This window comes from Sus scrofa, chromosome 1, assembly GCF_000003025.6.
Source record: "Sus scrofa isolate TJ Tabasco breed Duroc chromosome 1, Sscrofa11.1, whole genome shotgun sequence".
Lineage (NCBI taxonomy): Eukaryota > Metazoa > Chordata > Mammalia > Artiodactyla > Suidae > Sus > Sus scrofa.
Genome location: NC_010443.5, coordinates 74569834 through 74590876, shown reverse-complemented (window position 1 = coordinate 74590876; position 21043 = coordinate 74569834). Strand labels below are relative to the sequence as shown.

General features: G+C 39.3%; 1 protein-coding gene across 4 annotated transcripts in view; it reads right to left on the bottom strand.

Moving 5' to 3' along the window:
• AFG1L (AFG1 like ATPase) overlaps positions 111-21043 on the bottom strand; it is a 223346-nt gene continuing 202413 nt past the window's right edge. For 2 of the 4 annotated variants that reach the window (XR_002343776.1, XM_021090790.1), the window contains 3 exons: positions 11569-11709; positions 4482-4595; positions 111-2339 (listed from right to left, as the gene is read on the bottom strand). Coding sequence is in view for 2 of the 4 variants with exons in the window: in XM_021090790.1 (XP_020946449.1) it covers positions 2211-2339; positions 4482-4595; positions 11569-11709 (384 nt within the window). In the remaining 2 variants the exon portion in view is untranslated. The remainder of the gene's footprint in view (positions 2340-4481; positions 4596-11568; positions 11710-21043) is intronic. The other 2 variants (XR_002343774.1, XM_021090788.1) reach the window with 2 other exon arrangements.

The following is a 21043-nucleotide window of genomic DNA, read 5'->3' as shown; positions in this document are numbered from 1 at the left end:
AAACACCAGGGCCCCAGGACCCTAATCCCTCTGGGTGTTTTTAATCCCAGATGAAGGGGCTGCAAATGCAGGTTCAAGTTACTCAGAGTAGGAAGAATGTTTTCAGGACAGAGGCAATTACATGTAAGTTTATTAAATCAGTGTTTTGATCATTTTACTAACTCCCATGTACATCTTAGCAATTCAGTATGTAGTTGTACCTGTTTTCTGTGCTTCAGCTTCCCATCCACAAATGGTAAAATAGAATTATTATAAGGATCAAAATATTTTATTTATAAAGCACTTGGAACCATGCCCAGTACATATAAAGCATGACGTTTCTTAAATAATGTTAAATAAATGGATATGAGTACATCCATTTACATATTTTACAAATAATATTTTAATTTTTCTCAAAATTCCAAGTAATTTAAAAATTATGTTATTGCACACTTGTAGGTACCAGAAATATATTCAGGGAAATGAAAATAATTGCCTTATGACTAAAATTTGAAATCCCACTGAAAATGCACAAATTTGATTAGCACAGTACATTTTATATTTATTGAGTTCAAAGCAATGGTTCTATTGTAAATTCATTTTCACTGAGTTAAACAAAAAAGAACCACTATTTAAAATGATCTCACTTTTATAGAGGTGGTGTGGTATAAAACACAGTACATGAGTTTTGTACTTGTAAACTCTGAATCTTGGGTCAAGCTACTTTTCCAAGCCTCGGTTTTCTTCTCTATAAACAGGGATGATGATGATGTTGTTTCTCTAGGAATAATTTTTTGCCTGAGATTAATAAACATCCAGCAATAATTCTGGCACACAGTGGTTATTCCCCATCTTTTCTCTCTCATAACCTATTTAACCTCTTTTTGGAACTCACTGTTTAACTTCAATAAAAATATTTTAAAATCACATTTAATTTTCAGAAGCCTTGATTTCATTGTGTCTCTGGACTTGGGGACCCTATCTATCCATCTGATTGACTGAGGTTAATGTCAACTATAGACTAAGAGAGATCGATTATTAACTTAGAAATTACATAGTTCAAAGAGCTTACTTATGTTGACAACTGTATTCATTATATGAACAGACTCACCTGTGCCTATTCCCCCCAAATATTTGATTTTCACAAAAGTTTGTGGATTTCACATTTTCTTTTCTCTTTCTTTTCTTGTAGAGGGATTTACTCTTGTAAGAGCCTCAACCAAAATTCCTTCTGCAACCATGGTTAGCAAAGTCAGGTTGTATCTGAATGAGTCAGGGATAGACTTTGATAGAGGACAAACTGGATTTTATTTAAGTAGGTTCATCAGGCGTTCTTCCCTCTTTATTGTTGGGCCCATGGTACTGCAGAAGCTGAGGCATGGGTGGGGGTGACATCCTGTGACCCGAGCAAATGCAAGGGAGTAGCAGGAAGGAGCCATGGTCCCTGGGGTCCCGAGGCCTCACCTGAGCAGGAGTCCACTCTGTTGCTTGGCATGTCCAGGACTCTGCCTCTCCTGATACCCTCTCATTGGTCCCCATTCCTGGTGTCTGTCCTCCTCCTGGCTGTCAGAGTTGGGGGAAACTTCCTGTCGATTGGAATTTGACAGCCTTCTTCCTTATTCTATGGCATCATGATCCTTGATTTTTTTTTTTTTTTTCAGGAAACTGCATGTCTGCTGGACATCAAGTCCTGCCTGCCAAATATGAACTCAGAGTGAAAAACATACTCTCTGTTGTAAGGAGAGTGTAGTTTATAGCCCCCACCCCCCAATCCATGAGATAAGTCCATATTCTAAAATGTTATTGACTTTAGTTTAAAATAAGATCAGAAAGCTTTCTTTAAATTCATAAAAGATGTGTTTGTATCATGCCACTACCATGTAGCCAAAGCTGGAGATGTCCAGGCACCCTGCGTTTACCAAGTGTGTGTATTCAAGGTTCATTCAGGTGGCTTAATATGAAGCCAAAATGTCTGGTCCTGCATTCATCTTCAGGAGCGCTGATTTTAATTTTGTGGTGCAGAAATAAGGCCAAATAAATAGGTAAAAAGTAGATCTAAAAATGGCTTTAACTTACTAATCCACTACATCTTTGACAGCAATTTTAGATAAAAATGGTCCAGAGGACAAAGTGCATAATTAATGATGAGAAAATGATTCCTTCAAGTCCCATAATAAAGAGTTCTCCCTGCGGCAATCATTTGCCCAGTTTTATTCATGTGAAAGTGATGATTACTTCTTGCTTCTGTCCCCTTCATTCCAGTACTGTTCAGTCTGCATTTCTGTGAGTCGGGAAATTGTGCGCTGAAATGCAAAGACTTCTTCTTCTCCAGTAAACATGGCGAGTCCTTCCGCTGAGTCCTGGAAACCAAAACACAAAACAACAACCCAGCACCAATTAAAATGGCCACAACTAAAAATTTAAAGAATTACAGGCTTAAAAAAAAAAAAAAACCTTTTGGGTTTCCTTTTTTAGATTATAAAAATACTTTATAAATTTTTTTCATATACAATCACTAGAGAATTGATTAATTTAAACCAATAATCAATAAACAGAACAAACTACCAAGGAAAAAATAATAGGAAAAACATTAGACAAACAATTAAAGCTGAAACAATACCCAGAGAGCCAAATAAGAAAATTTTTGCTCAGATGAAAGTTCTCTACAAAATCTAGAGAGAGGAGTTCCGGGTTAGCAGTGTCTGTGAAGATAAGGGTTTGATCTCCGGCTTTGCTCAGTGGGTTAAGGATTTGGTGTTGCTGCAAGCTGTGGTGTAGGTGGCAGATGTGGCTCGGATCCAGCGTGGCTGTGGCTGTGGCATAGGACTGCAGCTACAGCTCCAATTCAACTCCTAGCCTGTATTTGACCTCTATTCCACATGCCACGGGTGCAGCCATAAAAAGAGGGGAAAAAAATTAAGAAAAAACTAAAGGGAAGATATTCCAGACAGAAAAGGAATTCTTTCTCAAAAAGTGCATGCCAGAAATAAGCAACAGCAAACCCTGCAGTTCTGGCACATCAGGAAGAGGCTAACACCCTCTCCTCCTGAGGACTGGCCGGAGAATCAACCTCTGAAGAGACTCTTCCAAACAGAATCTTCTCTGGGCCTGGAGATGGTGCCTGGGAGCTTCCTTTGAGAAGGCCAGAGCTGCTTTTGGTCTTGAGTTGTTGGGGCACTTGATCTTCTGGTGGAGGGTTGAGTTGGGGAGCCCTCTGTGAGGCCAGGAAAAGGCTGGGCCTGGTGATTCCAGCGCAGGCTTAGGCCCAGTAGGTAGGCATTGCGTTTTTGTCTTTTTCCTTGGGGGGTTGCTATTACACTCTTTCAGAGCGAAGTTCTGGACTCCGAAGTCCAAATTACTGACCTACTGGAAAACTGCATGACGCTATGGGTCATGTACCCACATGATTCCTTCTTAGGTCATTAGCCCCAAGTGCTGAGTTACTTTGCCCTATATCTGAACCCTGATCAGAAGGATAATTTAAAAGTCAACAGTTTAAAGGACTTTAGGAACTGAGATGATGTAGCCTCTTAAGTGTATTCTTCCAAATTGTCAAAGTCATTCGGATGTGAGTATTGCTTTTAGAGAAATGGGATTATAAGCAGTTATTGATTTCTACATGTAGATATATTTTGAGAGTTCCCTTTTTAAAGAGTTATTGGCCTCATTTCCCCCAAATCCCGAGAATACATAATTTCTATTCACGTCAACAAGGAATTGTTTCCTCCTTCCAAATGGCCTTTCCCCTGGGGTTGAGAGGATGGTGTTGCCCTCATTCTGAGGGTGAGAATTTAGAGATAGTTTTAAAATTTCTGACTAATATTTCAATGTCTGCAGTTGAGAAGTATACCTTGTAACATTCATATAGAAGACAGAAATGCACAGTCACTTCTAGCTTGGCCTGGGGTAAGTCGCCAGACCCCAAGTTCCAGGAGAACCAGGCCAGCACCGGGTGGTTCCCTACAGTGTCCAGAGCCTGGTGGCAACAGATGCTCCATAAATGTCTACAGAATGGGGGTTCGGAGATGAATTATGGATTTCTTTTTAAGTCAAAGGCCTTGCCAGGCACTTCATGATCCTGGAATGGTCCACGTGGTCTACATGGCTGGATACTGTACATCCAGTGTGCCCTACAAATCCAGCAGACATGAAGAAGGATGTCCAGAAAAGGCAGCAGGGTACAGCAGAATGAGCACAGAACCAGACATGCTGCCTGGCGTCTAGCTCTGGCCTGTTAGGGCTGTGACTACAGGCCTACTAGTCTACCTCCCTGGACTTTGTATCATATGCAAAAATGATCAGGAAGATGCCTTCCACTCTAAGCCTGTAATTCTCTATATTTAGTGATGTTGAGAATCTGTCTGCTACACTGGCTTTAGAAGAAAGCAGCAAATCAGTGGTTAAATACATACTGCATTCCTTCTTCAAAATGTAGCCATGCATCAAACCAAAAACAATTACGCTGTTTTATAATAAAAAGAGATTATGTTAATATCGCCTACCTGGCTCAGCCCCAAATCATCCATCAGTATTCTGCTTTGCTCCAACTCACTGTCATGATGTTCATACAAAAATAAGCTCGCTATGGGAGCTGATGCAGAGCAAATTATACGCACCTGAAACAGGAAAACGCATACACAATATTACTCCTTACCTTTCACGTGTTGAAGGTAAAGACAAATTTCTCATAAAATAGAAGTCTGTTTGTCATACAGGGAGCTCGGATTTTTGCTTTTAAAAGGTTCTTATTTGTTCTAATAGTTTGAGTCTCTTTAAAGTGATATATATATTTGCAAATGGTTCCAACTATATGAAGCAAAATTGGTACATGGTGAAAATACACACTTTCATGAGCTTACAGAATGTGTGTTTACAAAAGAACAAAGCCTTGAACTCTTTTGATTCAAGTAACAGTCTTAATTTCTTTCTACTTCTATACTTTTTCTCCAAGTCCTATCTTTATTTCAGGAAAAAAATAATTTAAAGCTTCAATCTATGACACTGTTTCTTATTTCATTAATTTGTTTCTTCTAATTAGAAATTTTAGCTAATTATCCTAAAATTATCCTAATGCTACTCTAACATTTCATTATTCTCCCTTGTTTAAAAGTCCACCTTTTAAAAAAGCATACGCAAAATATGGTTGTCAAAGTTTCAAAACTGGCAGGACCCATCTATACCGTATCTTCTTCATTAATAATAAAAATCTTGCACAAATAAGTAAACACAGCACTTCTTTAAAGCAGATTTCAATATTTGGGAAACCCTTTTTTTTTATTCCTGAAATATCTCTGAAATATAAATAGATAAACCACAGAACCTATAGTCAGATAGCCTGGGATCACAGATGTTTCCAAATGTATTTCTGAAACAAAATATTTAAAAAAAAAAAAGACTTTGACCATGTCCACATTTTTTCTAATATTTTGAGTCTCTTTAAAGTGGTGTTTTTAAATTGCATAGTACTTTCCAGATATTTCCACACAGCTTATACCACCCTGTGAAGTAGGGAACAAACGTTCTATTGGGCAACTTCAGGCCTGGAAAGGTCTCAACTCATGACATGAGCCCAGATCTAAGTCCTGTGGTTTTTCCATTACATCTGAGGTTGACATTTTCACCTGACTGTTTGGAGCCCACCTCCGTGTGCATCAAAGATACTCCCTAGTTGCACTGTTAGCACTTTGCTGTATAGGTGACTGCTAAGTTCAGTGCACTGCTACTTTAATTACACCTGAGTTTCCAGAACCTCCATTTATGTCAGCATGCTGCCAGATACCTTCAAAAAGACTGACATTAATATTTCTTGATTACATAAATGTTTGAGTGTGCACAGATAATCATATATCAAAAGCAGCTTAGTAAGTTTTCTGTCCACTAGTTTAAATACAACATTATACTCTTTCTCATGTTTAAGAAGATCTAAATTTGTTTTCAGAATTCACAGCTGTCCTTTAAAAATCATTATTGAAGTAAATATGCCAATACTTTAAAATAATGTACTGATGTCTAGGATTAGTCTTTCTACATCCAAATGTCCTTTTACCTCTTCTTACAAATTCTTTTAATCAGAAATGACACTTTTCCCACTACTTAGATAAGAATGCCCTTATTTCACAAATTTCCATGAATACACTCTAGAATGATATCTGTTTAATATTCCTAATGTCTGAAATAAGATAATTTCAATCATGCTTTAAAAAAGAGTTTAAACTCCAAATGTGTGATTTAGTTAAAACAAATGTTAGGAGAATGGTTCTGGTATTCTAGCATATTGCCAGATAAATCTTTTTTTCTTCTAATTAAGAAGTGAAACAGTAGGATCGGGGGTGGGACTGAGGGATACAGACCATAAGCTTTAAGGTATTCCTAGCTGGAAGCTAAAAAAAAATAAGGATATATCAATCCTTCACTCTAAGATCCAACTAGATCCTAGAATTGCCCCTCTTCCACCTTCTTCCTGAAGCATTGCCCTCTAAAAAAAAGAGTGACACCTCCTTGAGACATATTCTGGACCCCACATGATTATCTCAGAGTGGAGTCTCTGGATGAGTGACCCAGAAGGAACCACGTGATAGGATTGATCCCCAAGCTCTGGATCTCAGCTTCCTGCCTCTCCCCATTCACACGGCCCCCTGGGGAGTGTACAGCAGATATTGAGCGCCCACTAAAGCAGGTTGCCTGCAGTGCTGCACCAGGGCCATTGCTGGCTGCCCTTCCTGCTCAGGCCCATCACAAAGCCTTTGCTACCCCACTGGCCCCTTTTCACTCTGCACATGGAGTTTGGCCATCACTTCTCAGCATTTATGAGCAGCACTTATGAGTGAACAAACAGGCTCCAGGCCCCATCCCTAGTTCCCACCTGCAGGTGGGTATGGGGTGGCCCTGGAATCTGGATCTTAAATCGCTCAGATGATTCTAGTGCAGTTGGTCCTCAGCAGAATTTCCTACATCCACCCCCTTGTCAGGGACTAAGATCAGCCACTCTCCCCCTAGACTCTCACAGCACCAACTCCCCTCTTTCCAAGACAATATTCCTACAGTGCTGACTTTACACTCAGTTCCATGCATATTTGATTAGTATTTCTTCAACACTAGACTGTCAGCTCCATGAAGGCAGGTACCATGTTCGGCTTTGCTTGTCAATGAATTTCTAGTGCTTAGGACTGTGCCTGGCATGATAAAGGTTGTTGAATGAATGAATAAAGGAAACATTAAAAACCTCACCTCTCTGAAAGACTTATATGCTGAGAACTATAGAATATTGATAAAGGTAATTGAAGATAATTCAGAGAAACAGAAAATAGCCCATGTTTTTGAATGAGAAGAATTAATATTGTTAAAATGGCCATACTACTCAAAGCAATCTACAGATTTAATGTGATACCTATCAAATTATCCATGACATTTTTCACAGAATTAGAACAAATAATCCTAAAATTTATATTGAACCATAAAACAGCCAGAATTGCCAAAGAAATCCTGAGGAAAAAGAACAAAGCTGGAGGCATAACTCTCCCAAACTTCAGACAATGCTACAAAGCTACAGTAATCAAATCAGCATGGTACTGGTACAAAAAAGGTAAATGGATCAATGGAACAGAATAGAGAGCCCAGAAACAAACTCACATACCTACAGTCAATTAATCTTCAATAAAAGGAGGCAGGAATACATAAAAGAGAAAAGACAGTCTCTTCAGCAAGTGGTGCTGGGAAAGTTGGACAGCCACATGAAAATCAATGAACTTAGAAGACTCCGTTATACCACACACAAAAATAAACTCAAAATGGCTTAAATATTTAAATATAAGACACCATAAAACTCCTGAAAGAGAACATAGGCAAGACTGTCTCTGACATAAATCAACCAATGTTTTCTTGGGTCGGTTACCCAAGACAAAAGAAATAAAAGCAAAAGTAAACAAATGGAACCTAATCAAGTTTATAAGATTTTGCACAAAAACAAAATGAAAAGCCAACTACAACCTGGGAGAAAACATTTGCAAATGATACAATGGACAAGGGCTTAATTTCCAAAATATACATATAGCTCATGCTACAACTCAATAACAAAAACAAACAACCCAATAAAAAAAAACTGGCAGAAGATCTAAATAGACATTTCTCCAAAGAAGAACTATAGATGGCCAAGAGGCACATGAAAAGATGCTCAACATTGCTTATTATTAGAGAAATGCAAATCAAAACTACACTGAGGTATCACCTCACACTGGTCAGAATGATCATCATCAATTAAGTCTACAAATAATAAATGCTGGAGAGGGTGTGGAGAAAAAGGGGACCATATTACACTGTTAGTGGGAATGTTCATTGCTCAGCCACTATGAAGAACAGTACTGAAGTTTCTTAAAAATCTAAAAATAGAGTTACAGTATGATCCAGCAACTCTGCTCCTGGGCATCTATCTGGAGAACACGCTAGCTTGAAAAGATGCATGCACCCGAGTGTTCACAGATGCACTATTTACAATAGCCAAGATATGGAAGTAACCTAAGTATCCATGGATAGATGAATGAATGAAAATGGTGTGTGTGTGTGTACGCGCGCGTGTGTGTATATAATTGATTATTATTCAACCATAAAGAAGAATGAAATAATGCCACTTGCAGCAACATGGATGGATTTTTTTTTTTTTTTTTTTTTGTCTTTACTAGGGCTGCAGCCATGACATATGGAGGTTCCCAGGCTAGGGATCCAATGTGGGATCCAAGCTGAAACTGCGACCTACACCACAGCTCATGGCAACGCTGGATCCTTAACCCAATGAGTGAGGCCAAGGATCGAACCCGCAACCTCATGGTTCCTAGTCAGATTCGTTAACCACTGAGCCATGATGGAAACTCCTGGATGGACCTAGAGATTATAATACTAAGGGAAGTATGTCAGAAAGAGAAAGACAAATACCATATGATATCATTTACATGTGGAATATAAAGAGGTTGAGGTTGGTAGATGCAAACTATAGCATTTGGCGATCCGATCCTGCTGTATAGCACAAGGAACCATAATATCTAATCACTACGATGGAGGATAATGTGAGAAAAAGAATGTATATATATATATATATATATATATATATGTATAACTGTGTCACTTTGCTGTATGGCAGAAATTGACAGAACGTTGTAAATCAACTATAAGAAAAAAGAAGAAAGAGAAAATAAAATATGATACAAATGAACATATTTACAAAAGAGAAGTAGACTGACAGACATAGAAAACACACTGATGGCTACCAAAGGGGAAAGGGGTGGGGGAGGGATAAATTAGAAGTTTGGGATTCACAGATACAAGGTTCAATTGTATAGCACAGGGAACTATATTCAACATCTTATAATAAGCCATAATGGAAAAGACTATGAAAAAGAATAAAAGAAAAATATATAAAAAATTGAATCATTTTGCTAGACATCAGAAACTAACACAACACTGTAAATCAACTACACTTCAATTAAAAAAAAAAATCTCATTTCTCCCTCCCAACAGATTCTGGGACTTTCTCCTCCCCTCAAAGTCCCTTCATTTTAGAATCACTGCTCACTCTACTTTTTTGCAAGGAGTAGGAAGGAAAATTTGTATCTAACAATGAAGCAATATTTAAATTAACTCTAATTTGAATCAGTATTATACTTTACTGTAAATATATATTTACAGGTATATACTATTAATAGTTGCTCACTTTCATTGAAAGTTTACTATATATCACAGGATATTCTAAGTACTTTACATGCTCATTTAATCCTCACAACGTTATAAGGTAACCACCATTATTAGTATTGTTTTTTATTTTATAGCCACACCCATGGCCTATGGAAGTTCCTGGCTCAGGAACTGAATCCAAGCCACAGCTGTGACCTACACTGCAGCTACAGCAATGCTGGATCCTTTTAACCCTTTGGGCCAGGCTGGGGATTGAACCTGCACCTCTGAACCATTGCAGTTGGATTCTTAACCCACTGTGTCACCCTGGAACTCCAATGCAACTACCATTATTACCCCCTTTTTCTACAGGAGGCAGTTCAAGTTCAAGAGGTTAAGACTGTTTTCAAGGTCAGACAGCCTGGTCCCAGTACCCACTCCTTAACTATAGGCAATACTGCCTCTAATGTAGGGACAATGGCTCTGCAATTCATAGTAAAACACATAGATTTTTTTTTTCAAGGGAGACAATTAGTTACTGGGGTTTACGGGTCAGAAAGAGAAGAAAACTCTAATACTAAGGAGGGCCCTTTAGTCATTTATTTATTCATCTTGTTCATTATTTTATCAGTCCAGTAATTTATTCATGCAATAAATATTTATTGAGCACTCAATCTAGGTAAGGCATTGTGTTGTACATCAAAGATAGAGAACATGATACGTCTAGTTGAGTGATGAAATTGGTAACACAGAGGAGTGTCTTATGGGACTTTTAAAAATCTTATTGAAGTAGGAGTTCCTGTTGCACTCAGTGGTAACAAACCTGACTAGTATCCATGAGGACACAGGTTTGATCCCTGGCCTTGCACAGGGGGTTAAGGATCTGGTATTGCTGTGAGCTGTGGTAAAGGTCACAGAGGTGGCTCAGATCCCACATTGCTGTGGCTGTGGTGCAGACCAGCAGCAGCAGCCCCAATTCGAACCCTAGCCTGGGAACCGCAATATGCTGCACGTGCGGCCCTAAAAAAGAGAAAAAAATTTATTCAAGTTTAGTTGATTAACAATGTTATGTTAATTTCTTCTGTATAGCAAAGTAACTCAGTTATATATATACATGTAGACAAACATATATATTCTTTTTCATATTCTTTTCCATTATGGCTTATCATAGGATACTGAATATAGTTCTCTGTGCTATAGAGTAGGAACTTGTTGTTTATTGATTCTATATATAATACTTCGCCTCTGCTAACTCCAAACTCCTAATCCTTCCTTCCCCTACTCTTCTACCCCCTTGGCAACCACAAGTCTGTTCTATCTGTGAGTCTGTTTTTGTTTTGTGTCATATTTTAGATTCCACATATAAGTGGTATCATATATTCGTCTTTCTCTTTCTGACTTTGCTTAGTATGATACTCTCTAGGTCCATCCATGTTACTGCAAATGGCATTATTTCATTCTTTTTGATGGCTGGGTGTGTGTATATATATATATACATATACATATGATGTGCTTTTTACTATACTACTGTTACTACCAATAGTACTATACAGCACCCAGCTTATGCCAAGGTTGTTTTAAATGGTTTTCATGGCTTACTTTATTTTGTCCTCACATTAATTCTCTGAAGTAAATACCTCTTTTTTTTTTCCCGGCCACGCCCACAGCATGTAGATGTTCCCAGGTCAGAGATCAAACCTGTGCCACACAGCAGCAACCCAAGCCACAGCAGTGACAATGTCAGATCCTTAACTCACTGAGCCACCAGGGAACTCCTGAAGTAATTTGCTACTATTATTATCTCCAATGTGCAGATGAGGAAACTCAGGCACAGAGAAGCGAAGTAAGTTGTAGACCAGGATTCCAGCACAGACAATTTTGGTCATAGTTCAAAATGTTTAGTTTTGAGAAAATGTACCAAATCCTTACCTTCAAATCATAAAAGTTATCAATGAGAGTTATGAATCTCCGAGCATGGGTCCTCTTTGCCAGGGTAAATTGTGGAATGTTTCGTAAAAATACTGTATCAAAATTCTTTGACAATTCCAAATAGTCACTGGCGCCAAGTGGCTATAAATAAAATGAAATAAAGAACACAAAATTAAAATTAAAGCCAATTCTGGTTGAAAACATCTCTGTTTCTCGTCATAGTATGATCCAGGTGGCAGCTTTGAGGTAACATGACCATGCAGGGCAGTGTTTTCAGAGCAGGCTAAAGAGAGCATATACCATATTGTAACAGTGCTGTCAAAGGAAGGTAAGAGAAAAGAGAAAAGCATGGTGGGAAGTGAAAGGATAACTCCAGCCACCGCAGCTGGTATCTTAGAAGCCCACATCCTTAATCTGGTCTTCACTCTTTATTTGTATGATTTCATTTTAAACATGTCCTCACAAAGCTTTCCTGGGGCTCAACTGCAAATGGCCACTACTGTTCAATGGAGCTATCTTTTCGTGGCGTGCTAGATGTTATGTCACCATTTTGAAAGAAAGATTGTGCTATAGTATGAAAAACATCAGAAAATATTTTGCGTTTAATCTGAGGTACAATTACTCAAGTACAATGTAGTAACCACTGCTAACACCTGTAGGAAATACCAGAGGGTTTTCGTAACCGAAGTAGACCAAGACCTCAAGCATAGCTTGGCGCAGCAACGCTACCTCTCCACACCAGGAGGCAGCAGCACTTAGCGTCCACCAATCCATTGATCAAGGCGCCACCTACAGATGGAAAGTGCTAGTTCCTGAAACATGAAGGTAACTCAAGGAAGTTATGAAAACCATCCGCAAACACGTTCTCGGGGGTTAGGAACACTCCCAGGAACGCTCTCCTCCCTTTAAGTTGTGTGTGGCTGACTGTACCCTGTGATCAGGAACTGTGAGCAGGGGTCCGTTTTTGGGCCTTTGAGGGTGCAAAGCCAGGAGTTGCTCAGAGGTCCCTCTGAAAGCTCCTAGATGGTCACAACTGATCCCTGGAGCATGGAGAGCTAAGCCTCCTCAATTTCTGGCAGAATCCATCAGGGCGCCTCCCTGTTCAAAAATGTCTCCATTACTTGGGTGGTCATTTACATTAAAACCTCTGCTTTCACAAATGCAGATACAGTTATGATCCTGGGAGAATTAGGGATCTGCAAGGAGGGGGAAAGTCATCCCCACCTTAGAGTCCATCTGGTTAAGCCCACCGCTATCCTCACAAGCAGCTGAAATCAGTTGTACCCAGAACACTTCTCATGGCAGTGTGGGGAGGTAAGCAGGTAAGCCTAAATCAGAGAGGGAGCGTCTGGAGAGGGGGTTCCCACAACAGAGAGCGGTTCTAAGAAGGATGCAGCAGCTACAAGCTGAGGGCAAGAGGCACAGCACCAGAGAGATGGCAGAGAATAACCTGACACCTCTGAAATCTGTTCAGAGATGCCTCTTTTCCCCCACTCCTCTCACTAACCGGATAACAAATGAGGCCAAAAAAGAGAGAGAACTTTGCCTTCCCTGTTTCCCTACCTGGCTAGACAGCCTCTACTGTCAAACCCAGGGCCTGACCTTAGCTGAGAATCCCTGCTTACCTCAGCCATATGAGGACTGGCAAGTGTGTGGCTTACTTTGGTCTAACCTTGACTCTGTCAAGCCTGATGTGTACCAGGAGGGTGTGTGAACAGAGTAGCTTGGAACAAGGGTTCTAGACCACCTGGGTTTGAATCCTAAGTCTGTGACTTATTAATAGTGTGTCTTCGGCAAGTTACCTAATCTTGGTTTTTTAGTTTTCCCATCTGTAAAATGGGGATTCCTATCTCACAGGATTGTGAGGATTAAACAAAATAACACGCGTAAAGCATTTAATACAATGCCTGGAACATATATTACCACTTGACCCACTCTGGCTGCTTTTTATTTTGATTATTTTGAGCTCAACTGATTAGGCGCCGTACAAATGAGTTGAAGGTGTAAAGAAGTGTCCTTCTCAATAGGACCCGTTAGTGCTGCTCTACCTCCAATTACATGCAAAACCCTAAATCAGCCTTTTGTGCATTTTCCTGTCCTCAGAGTCACAGCAGGGACCAGAGGAGACTGTGGAGTCCCATGCAATGAAAACAATTCCTGGAAGGGGGAGAGGAAGGCAAGACACAGTGCTTTCCTGTAAAAAGGATAACTCATACAATAAGACACCAATATTCTGACGGTGACATACACCATGTTTTTGAGATCAGTTAGAAGAGAGTGTCTCATCTTTTGTAAATCACAAAGTATATGTAAAAAAAAAATGTAAAACCTCATCTTAGGTATGTAGTTATGTATAATTAAGCTCACTCTTTATGCATGGATATGATTTCTATCAGTGTAACTACATGCCCAAGGAAAATCATTATCAGAAGTGCACTGAAGTGCCTAGGGCAGCTGAAAATCAGAATTTTGCCCACTCAGCTATTTTTACAAATTACACACCTTTGTCAGTAGGCTCTGCATTTGTCATTACACTGGCAAATATCCCTTTCCTTCATATTCCTAAAACAATCATGTGCTCATTCATGTAAAGGAAATGAAGCATAATATAGTTATTGTCTTTAATAACAATAGTCATTAGAGGAAGTTACTGTTTAATGGGTACAGGATTTCACTTTGGGATGATGACAAAGTTCTAGAGATGCAGAGTTGTGACGGTTGCCCAACTGATGAGTATACTTAATGCCACTGAGCTGCGCACTTTAAAAATGACTAAAATGGTCATTTTATGTTATGGAGTATTTTACTACAATAAAAATAGTCATTAAATAAAGGAGAGCTTATTAGTTGCCAAAGAAATCCCAATTTAGCTATGGAGAAAGCAATATCACTTTTTTCTTCAAAAGCATGAAAAATAAGAATGAAATGTATTAAGCAAAAGAAGGAAGTCTTTTCCCAAAAGAAATCAGCCCAAGAAAGATAAAGTTTTTAAAAATAGATATTTAAAGGGTATGCTTTCTTTCTTTCTTTCTTTCTTTTTTTTTTGTCTTTTTTTTTTTTTTTTTTTGGTCTTTTCTAGGGTCTCACCTGCAGCATATGGAGGTTCCCAGGCTAGGGGTTTAATTGAAGCTGCAGACATCAGCCTAAGCCAGAGCCACAGCAGCGTGGGATATGAGCCGTGTCTGCGACCTACACCACAGGTCATGGCAATGCCGGATCCTTCACCCACAGAGCAAGGCCAGGAATCGAACCTGCAACCTCATGGTTCCTAGTCGGATTCATTAACCACTGAGCCATGACAGGAACTCCGGGTATGCTTTCTTATCCTGGCTTCAGTGTTGAAAAGTGTCTAAGAAGTAACACTCAACAAACTTCCAGGACTGAATCTGGGAGAGCTGTTTTTTGTTTTTTTAATTAATCAGAAACACTATAATTTATTAATTAAATAAGCTACATAGTTGTGAGTGAAATACCATCAAGATTTTAGAATTATGGTCTGTCACGTCTAGTATGTAACCTTGAACAAGTCTTTCTGAACTTCTGTTTCCTCATCTGTACAAGGGGGATCATAACAAGACCTGTCTCAGAGATTTGTCCCAAGGATTCCATGTACTGACTGCATGTGAAATCTTACCACAGTGGTGGTCACATAGTAAGTGACCAATAAATGTTAATTATTAATATACAGAGTTTATGTGAGAAGTAAATGAAATGATTTATATATAGCACACTGTTTGGCATACAACAGACACTTAATAAATAACAGCTATTCCTTTATTAACTATTAAATAACCTTTTCCTCAGCTCACAAAGCCAAGCAAGTGAACAGTTCAGCAGTCCAGTATGCCTCTGCCTTCGCATGCAGGAGGGAAGAGCCACTCCTTCTGGTACTTCCTGCTGTCTCTGGTTCATCAAAATACCTGCCCTCCTGACACCTTAGCCCTCCATGAAATCATATGTAGATAACAAAAATAGCAACTGTCTCAGGCCCTCTCCTTCCCACATGTCTTGTGGTAATATCATGAGCACCCATGGGGTGGGGGAAAGCCTCAGGCCCACATAAGGAGCAGCCCCTGACCCAGTACATGACACATAGAAAGTGCTTATCAAAAAAAAACAAAAACAAAAACAAAAAACAAAGGAGTTCCTGTCATGGCTCAGTGGAAACAAATCTGACTAGCATCCACAGGTTCGATCCCTGGCCTTGCTCAGTGGGTTAAGGATCTGGCATTGCTGTGGCTGTGGTGTAGGCCAGCAGCTGTACCTCTAATTCAGCCCCTAGCCTGGAAACCTCCATATACCTAAAAAGACAAAACAAAAACAAAAACAACCCCCCCCCAAAAAACATAGAAAGTACTTAATATTTACTGAATGTATGAATAACATACAACATAGCCTGGGCAGCATGTCCACTCCTTCTTTTATAACCATTTGTCGTCAAAGAAATTAAACATCTACCAAAAAATTCCCACTCTTTCTTAGCTGGCCCAAATTCCTCACTCTCAAGGCAAGCCTTTGTTGCATATTCTAGAATATACATGTAGGAAAAGTCTAGAAAAGATACAGACCAGGATGTTAACATTGGTTATCTTTGGGTAGTGGAATAAAAGACTAATTTTGTTTGTTACATTTTTTGGATTTTCCCCCCAGTGAATTTGTGTTACTTTTGAATAACAAAAACAATAGTGCTTTTTCTGGAGATCTTTTTTATAACAGGCATTTTGTCATTTATGTCTCATCTGTGTGAGATCATAATATTGGTTTTGTCATAAACATTTCTCTTTTTTTCCCTAAATTTTCTTAATCTATAGAGTAGGATTTTTTTTAGGGACATTTAAAAAAAAAAGAAAATAAATCATAAGCTGAATATGTATGTTGTTTAAAGTATGACAAAAAGAAAAGGATTTGATATTTGGGATGATATCTGGCTTCAGTTGTGCGGTTACATTCAGCTGATTCTTCTTTGCGGCAGGGCAAGAAAGTGGGCAATATAGGATAAATGACAGCTTTCCCAAATAGTTCACGTTCAGCCCTCACAGCCAAGAACCAGAGTCCCCAGATCAAAGGCCCACTAATGTCAAAATTGATGTCACAGCCTAGATTGATATGTTTCCATTTAGAGTCTTTTTTTTTAGGAGTTCCCGTTGTGGTGAAGCAGAGGCAAATCCCATTAGTAACCATGAGGTTGCGGGTTCGAGCCCTGGCCTCACTCAGTGGGTTAAGGATCTGGCATTGCCCTGGCCTCACTCAGTGACCTGCGGTGTTGGTCGCAGATGTGGCTTGGATCCTGTGTTGCTGTGGCTGTGGTGTAGGCTGGCATCTGTAGCTCTGATTTGACCCCTAGCCTGGGAACCTCCATATGTTGCAGGTAAGGCCCTAAAAAGCAAAATAATAATAATTACTATTATTTATTTTTGTCTTTTCTAGGGCCACACCTGCAGCATATGGAGTTTCCCAAACTACAGGTTTAATCAGAGTTGCAACTGCTGGCCTACACTACAGCCACAGTAACACTAGATCCAAACCACATCTCTGACCTACACTGCAACTCACGGTAACACTGGATCCCCAACCCACCCAGCAAGGCCAGGGTTCTAACCTGCATGCTCGTGAATACTAGTCAGATTCTTAACCCGCTAAGCTACAAGGAGAACTATATTGTGTCTTTATTTGGGCAATTTTTCTCCATGTGAGCTTGACGAATAGCGAGTTTTCAGTGTTTCTTTTCCCTGTCAGACAACATCCAGTCCATTTGCACGTGGATATTACATTTGCTCCATCCAGGCTCCATCGCTCTCCGTCTCTTCTCCTTTTGACACTCTACATGAGGTTAAACTTCATCATCTCCATTTCTTTTTTCCATTCTTTTGTATTTTCCTTTTCCCACTTCCTCATGCTTCATTTTGGACAGCTGCCTCTGACCTATATTCTAGTCTACTATGTTTCCCCGAGCTGTGTTTTATCTGCTCTTAAAGTCATCCACTGAGTTCTTAATTTTGGTTATACTTTCAGTTCTAGAAATTCTACTGCTTCTTTTTCAAAGTTGACATGTCTCTTATAAGCTTAGTTTTTTAAAATATGAATGCATAATTCCAATATCTAGAGTTTTAATTTCATTGTCTTGTCTCCTCATATATTTGGTTACCTTTGTGTACTGGATTTTAGCTTTGAAAAAAAAAAACTTGTAGAGAAAGTCTCAAGTTCCAGGCTTGAAGTATTTGGAGCTGCTCGGCTCACACAAAGTGACTGAAGGCCACAAGAGAGCTGGTTTACTTCCAGCTTACACTTATTCCTAGAACACAGTACCCTCAGTGCTCTATCTAAAGTGGGGAGCAGTTTATTGGGGGCCCACCTTTGGCGAGATCTAGTCCCTGCCTTTGTCTCATTATTCCAGTGAGGCTGCCAAAAGCAAGCTTAGTTCAACTCAGCTCATTTTTTACAAAAAGATTGCTAGTGCTCACCATACCTACATTTTCCTCATCTTCCTGGGCACACAGCTAGATCACATTCCTCAGTCTCTCTTGCTTTGGGGGTGGCCATGTGATCAAGTTCAGGCCAGTGGAATGTAACAGCAAGTGAAATGCATCACTTCTAGATCTGGCCCAAAATAACCTCCCACACAGGAATTCTTCCAATTATTATCCATGAAGATGTGAGTTCGATCCCTGGCCTCGTTCAGTGGGTTAAGGACCCAGCGTTGCCATGAGCTGTGGTGCAGGTCACAGATGCAGCTCAGATCCCATAATGCTAAGGCTGCGGCTATGGCCAGCAGCTATAGCTCTGATTTGATCCCTAGCCTGGGAGGCTCCATATGTCGTGAGTACAGCCCTAAAAAGCAAAAAAAAAAAAAAAAAATCAGGAACTGCATAGCCATTTTCAACATGAAATCTGATTCTTTTTTTTTTTTTCTTTTTTTTTTTTTTAAGGCTAGGGATCGAACTGGAGCTACAGATGCTAGCCACAGCAACATCAGATCCACGCCAAGTCTGCTACCTACACCACAGCTCATGGCAACCCGCATCCTCATGGATACTAGTCAGGTTCATTACTGCTGAGCCACAACAGGAACTCCTGAAATCTGATTCTTAAAATGTTATGTTCATGGAGGTAACTTTTCTCATAAATTTGAAAAGATTTTATTTTCAACAAACCTTTTTTGTTCAAACTCAATGTTTGATATATTTAAAATATCTTTGTAAATTTAATTTTCTTCTTGCAATTACATAACGTACAGAAATATAATAAATGTTTTCACCAAACCATATATAGATGCTGCCAAACCATCTTATGCAGCCCAATGTGCCATATAAATGGTATTTTTTTTAACCACACCCCCAGCATACAGAAGTTCCTGGGCCAGGGAACAAACCCACGTCACCGCAGTGACCTGAGCCAGCAGTTAAACATTAGATCCTTTAACCGCTAGGCCACCAGGCCACTGCTACAAATGGTATCATTTTTGGTGTAATATCCTGATCACTATGACCAATAAGCTGATACTAATGTTGTCACAGGACCACTTCATCTCTTTCCCTAGCATTCAGTATTTAAAAGTATTTGGGGCACTCAAGTGCATTAACCAAAAAATTCTCCAGAAAATTATGATAATTTAAAGGTCATTTACAGTGTTTCTGCAGAAATGAAGAAGGCCTCTGTGGGGTAGTCTCATTACAGTTAGGGCTCCGATTGTTCTCCCTTCCTGGTCCACATCCTTTGGATTGTGACTTTCCAGCCCTCACATTAAGACAACTCTTCAATCTGGGCTGGACTTATAATTTACTGTGGTCAACAGAACAAACAAAAGGACAAATTTCCAGTTGTGAGCTTAGGTCTCAAGAGGCGGTCATGCTTCTGCTCACCCTAGGCTGGCCTGATAAAGGAGGGAAGGCCAGAAGGAGAGCCAATGGTCTAAGTTGAGAAAGCATCCCAGGCCAGCCTTGAGCCAGCTGGGCCCCCAAACGGATGAGAGAGCCCAACCAAGATCAGCAAGGCTGACTGCTGATGCGTAAGTGAGTCCAAAAGAGATCACAACAACCTCCCAGCTGACTTCTCAATTTCCTAGCCAATTAGAGAGCAATAGAAAATGCTTATTTTTTCTTTAAGCCACTGAATTAGGGGGTGATTTGCTGAAATATGATACTTGCTACTAAGGATTTACTTGGAAAAACCCTTGTATTAGCAGTCATTAGCAAGTCCAGCACACATAGGAAAATATGATCTAGCTTTTATAGCAAAAGATTGGTTTTACATAATTAACAAATATATATAAACACATATAGTGTCATTAATCTTATGTTCATTTATTTTTGTAATCAATTTTGGAATTTTTATGGTACAGTATAAAATGAATTTCTGAAAATAAAACTTATTATGACTTACCATATATAAGAACTAGAAGAAAAAAAGCCAGAAAAGTGTGTGGCATCCTTGTAGAGGACAGGACCACATGGAAATTCAACAAAAGGCTATATACACAAGGATTATTTATGACTATGAGAACCAAAAAGCAACTTTAAAGTATAATAAATAGGAATGGTTCAATATGACACATTGACATAATGGAATAATACACTACCAACAAATAATGGTATTTATGAAAAGTATTTTATGATATGGAAACATGCTTATGGTGAAAAAAAGATACCAAGTAAAAAAAGGATAATGCAAAATTATAATTGTATTCAGGTGCCTATTTTGCTCAAAATATATAAAGGCTAAGTAAATATGTAAAAAGTACTAACAACTGTTAACTCTAAATCATCTGAGTGATAGGCTTAGAGGTATTTTTTTATCATCTACTTTTTTAACTTTCCTGTATTTTCCAAAGGGGAGAGAAACAAAATATATTCTGACCCAACAAAAATAGAATTATGTTGTAGCAAAACAATGTTTGAGATCTTTACTAATTCCAAAGTATATTTTTTATTTTTGTTTTTTGTCTATTTAGTCCCCTGTGTCTGCCCTTATAATAATGAAGAGTGAATGTGAAAATATTCAACATAAAGGACTCACGAATCTATTTAAACTTGCAGTTGGAACTCTGTATAAGCTTGGGAGTCCCAGAATTGTCAGAACAGTTGGATCTGGCATTGCCATGAGGTGAGGTGTAGGTCGCAGACAAGGCTCGGATCTGGTGTTGCTGTGGCAGTGGTATAGGTTGGCAGCTACAGCTCTGATTTGACCCCCAGCCTGGGAACCTCCAAATGCCAATGATGTGGCCCTAAAAAGACCAAAAAAAAAAAAAAAATACTGCAGTGCTACATGATCCATGGTTGGTTGAATTCACAGGGTGAGGAACCTCAGACATGAAGGAAAAGAGTATACGGAGGGCCAACTATTAATTATACATGGATTTAAAACTGCATGGAGGGCTGGCACCCCCTAATCCCACATTGTTCAAGGATCAACTGTACTACTTATTCACCTCAGTGTCCCTAGCACCTTGCACAGACCAGGAAACAGCATCTTGCATAAT